We start from the raw sequence: 2,066 nt of genomic DNA on the forward strand, positions 1-2,066 counted from the left end.
TTGGTCATGGTGGATGATCTTTTTGATGTATTTTTGGATTCAGTTTGTAAGTATTTTATTGAGTTTTTATTTTTGGACAGGTACAGTGAACTTTATTTATGGTACTCAAGAGAGTAGGGTTCCCTAAGCCCCTTAATTCTGGGGGTCTGGGATGGAAACTGTGAGGGAGTTTAGTGTTGGGGGTTGTTGGGCAGGGACTGCTCAGCAGCCAGGACTTCTCTCTTGCTCATGTCCTTGCTGGGGGTAGATGGTCCAGGGTGGGCTTCTTACTCCTTGGAGGCCATGTAGGCCATGTAGGCTGTGAGGTCCACCACCCTGTTGCTGTAGCCAAATTCATTGTCATACCAGGAAATGAGCTTTACGAAGTTGTCATTGAGAGCAATGCCAGCCCCAGCATCAGAGGGAGAAGAGTGGGAGTCACTATTGAAGTCTCAGGAGACAATATGGTCTTCGGTGTAGCCCAGGATGCCCTTCAGTGAGCCTTCATCACCTTTTTGATGGCTTCATACTTAGCAGCTTTTTCCAGGCGGCATGTCAGATCCACAGTGGACACATTGGGGTAGGAACATAGAAGGCTATGCCAGTGAGCTTCCCATTCAGCTCTGGGATAACCTTGCCCACAGTCTTGGCAGCCCGAGTGGAGGCAGGGATGATGTTCTGAGCAGCCCCAAGGCCATCATGCCACAGCTTCCCGGAAAGGCCATCCACAGTCTTCTGGGTGACAATGATGGCATGGATTGTGGTCATGAGTCCTTTCACAATGCAAAAGTTGCCATGGATGACCTTGGCCGAGGGGCTAAGCAGTTGGTAGTGCAGGAAGTATTGCTGACAATTTTGATGTTCACACACATCACAAATATGGGGCATCAGCAGAAGAAGCAGAGATGATGACCCTCTATGCCACACTTCAAGTGGGCCCCAGCCTTCTCCATGGTGGTGAAGATGCCAGTAGACTCCACAACATACTCGGTGCCAGCATCACCCCATTGATGTTGGTGGGACCTCGCTCCTGGAAGATGGTGATAGCCTTCCCACTGATGAAGATGACAAGCTTCCCATTCTCAGCCTTGATTGTGCCTTTGAACTTGCCATGGGTAGAGTCATACTGGACCATATAGACCATGTAGTTAAGGTCAATGAAGAGGTCACTAATGGCAACAATTTCCACGTTGCCAGAAATGAAGGCAGCCCTGGTAACCAGGTGTCCAATACGGCCAATTCCGTTCACTCCGACTTTCACCATTGTGTCTCAGGAATGAGGCTGCAGTGCATGGAAAGATGGGGCTGTCTCTAGAACAAGGAGGAGTGGAGAGCCTTTATTTAGTATTTTTGCTGGGCAGTGGTGGCACACATCTTTAACCCCAGCAATTGGGAGGCAAAGGCAAGTGGATCTCAAGGTCAGCCTGGTCTATAAAGCTAGTTCCAGGTCGGGCTCCAAAGCTACACAGAGAAACCCTGTATCAAAGAGAAGAAAAGACTGTAGAACAGATATTCTTCCTTAAGCTAGGCTGTGGTGGTCCACACCTTTAGTCCCAGCTCTCATGAGACAGAGGCAGGCGTTTCTCTGTGAGTTTGAGGCTAGTCTGGTCTACAAAGTGAGATCCTGGATAGCCAGGGCTACACGGAGAAACCCTATCATAAAAAACAAGTAAGAAAAAAGTATTTTTGCGTCATGTTCATAAGGGAAATTGGTTTGTAATTCTCATTGTTGAGTCTTTATGTGGTTTGGAAATCAGGATAACTGGGACCTCATAAAATGAACTGGGCAATTGTTCTTTCTGTTCCTATTTTGTGTAAAATTTGAGGAGTATTGCATTAATTACTCTTCTTTGAAACTCTGGGAGAGAGAATTCTGCACTAACACTGACTGGTCCTGGGTTGTTTTTTTTTTTTTTTTTTTTTTTTTTTTTTTTTTTTTGATTGGGAGACTTTTAATGACTACTTCTATTTCATGAGGGCTTATAGGTATATTTAAATTGTTTACCTGATCTTAATTTAACTTTAGTAAGTGGTACCTATCAAGAAAATGATCCATTTCTTTTAGATTTTCCAATTTGGTGGTATAC

General features: G+C 45.3%; 1 protein-coding gene across 1 annotated transcript; it reads right to left on the reverse strand.

Moving 5' to 3' along the window:
* Positions 1–266: 266 nt before the first annotated feature.
* On the reverse strand, positions 267–1,243 carry LOC127232928 (glyceraldehyde-3-phosphate dehydrogenase-like). Its single transcript, XM_051199252.1, has 3 exons — positions 983–1,243; positions 554–825; positions 267–420 (listed from the first exon to the last, which is right to left on the reverse strand). Exons 1-3 carry the CDS (start codon positions 1,241–1,243, stop codon positions 267–269), a joined length of 687 nt encoding a protein of 228 aa, XP_051055209.1.
* Positions 1,244–2,066: the final 823 nt, after the last annotated feature.

The sequence above is a fragment of the Phodopus roborovskii genome, unplaced genomic scaffold (genome assembly GCF_943737965.1).
Source record: "Phodopus roborovskii unplaced genomic scaffold, PHOROB, whole genome shotgun sequence".
In the NCBI taxonomy this organism is placed as follows: Eukaryota; Metazoa; Chordata; class Mammalia; order Rodentia; family Cricetidae; genus Phodopus; species Phodopus roborovskii.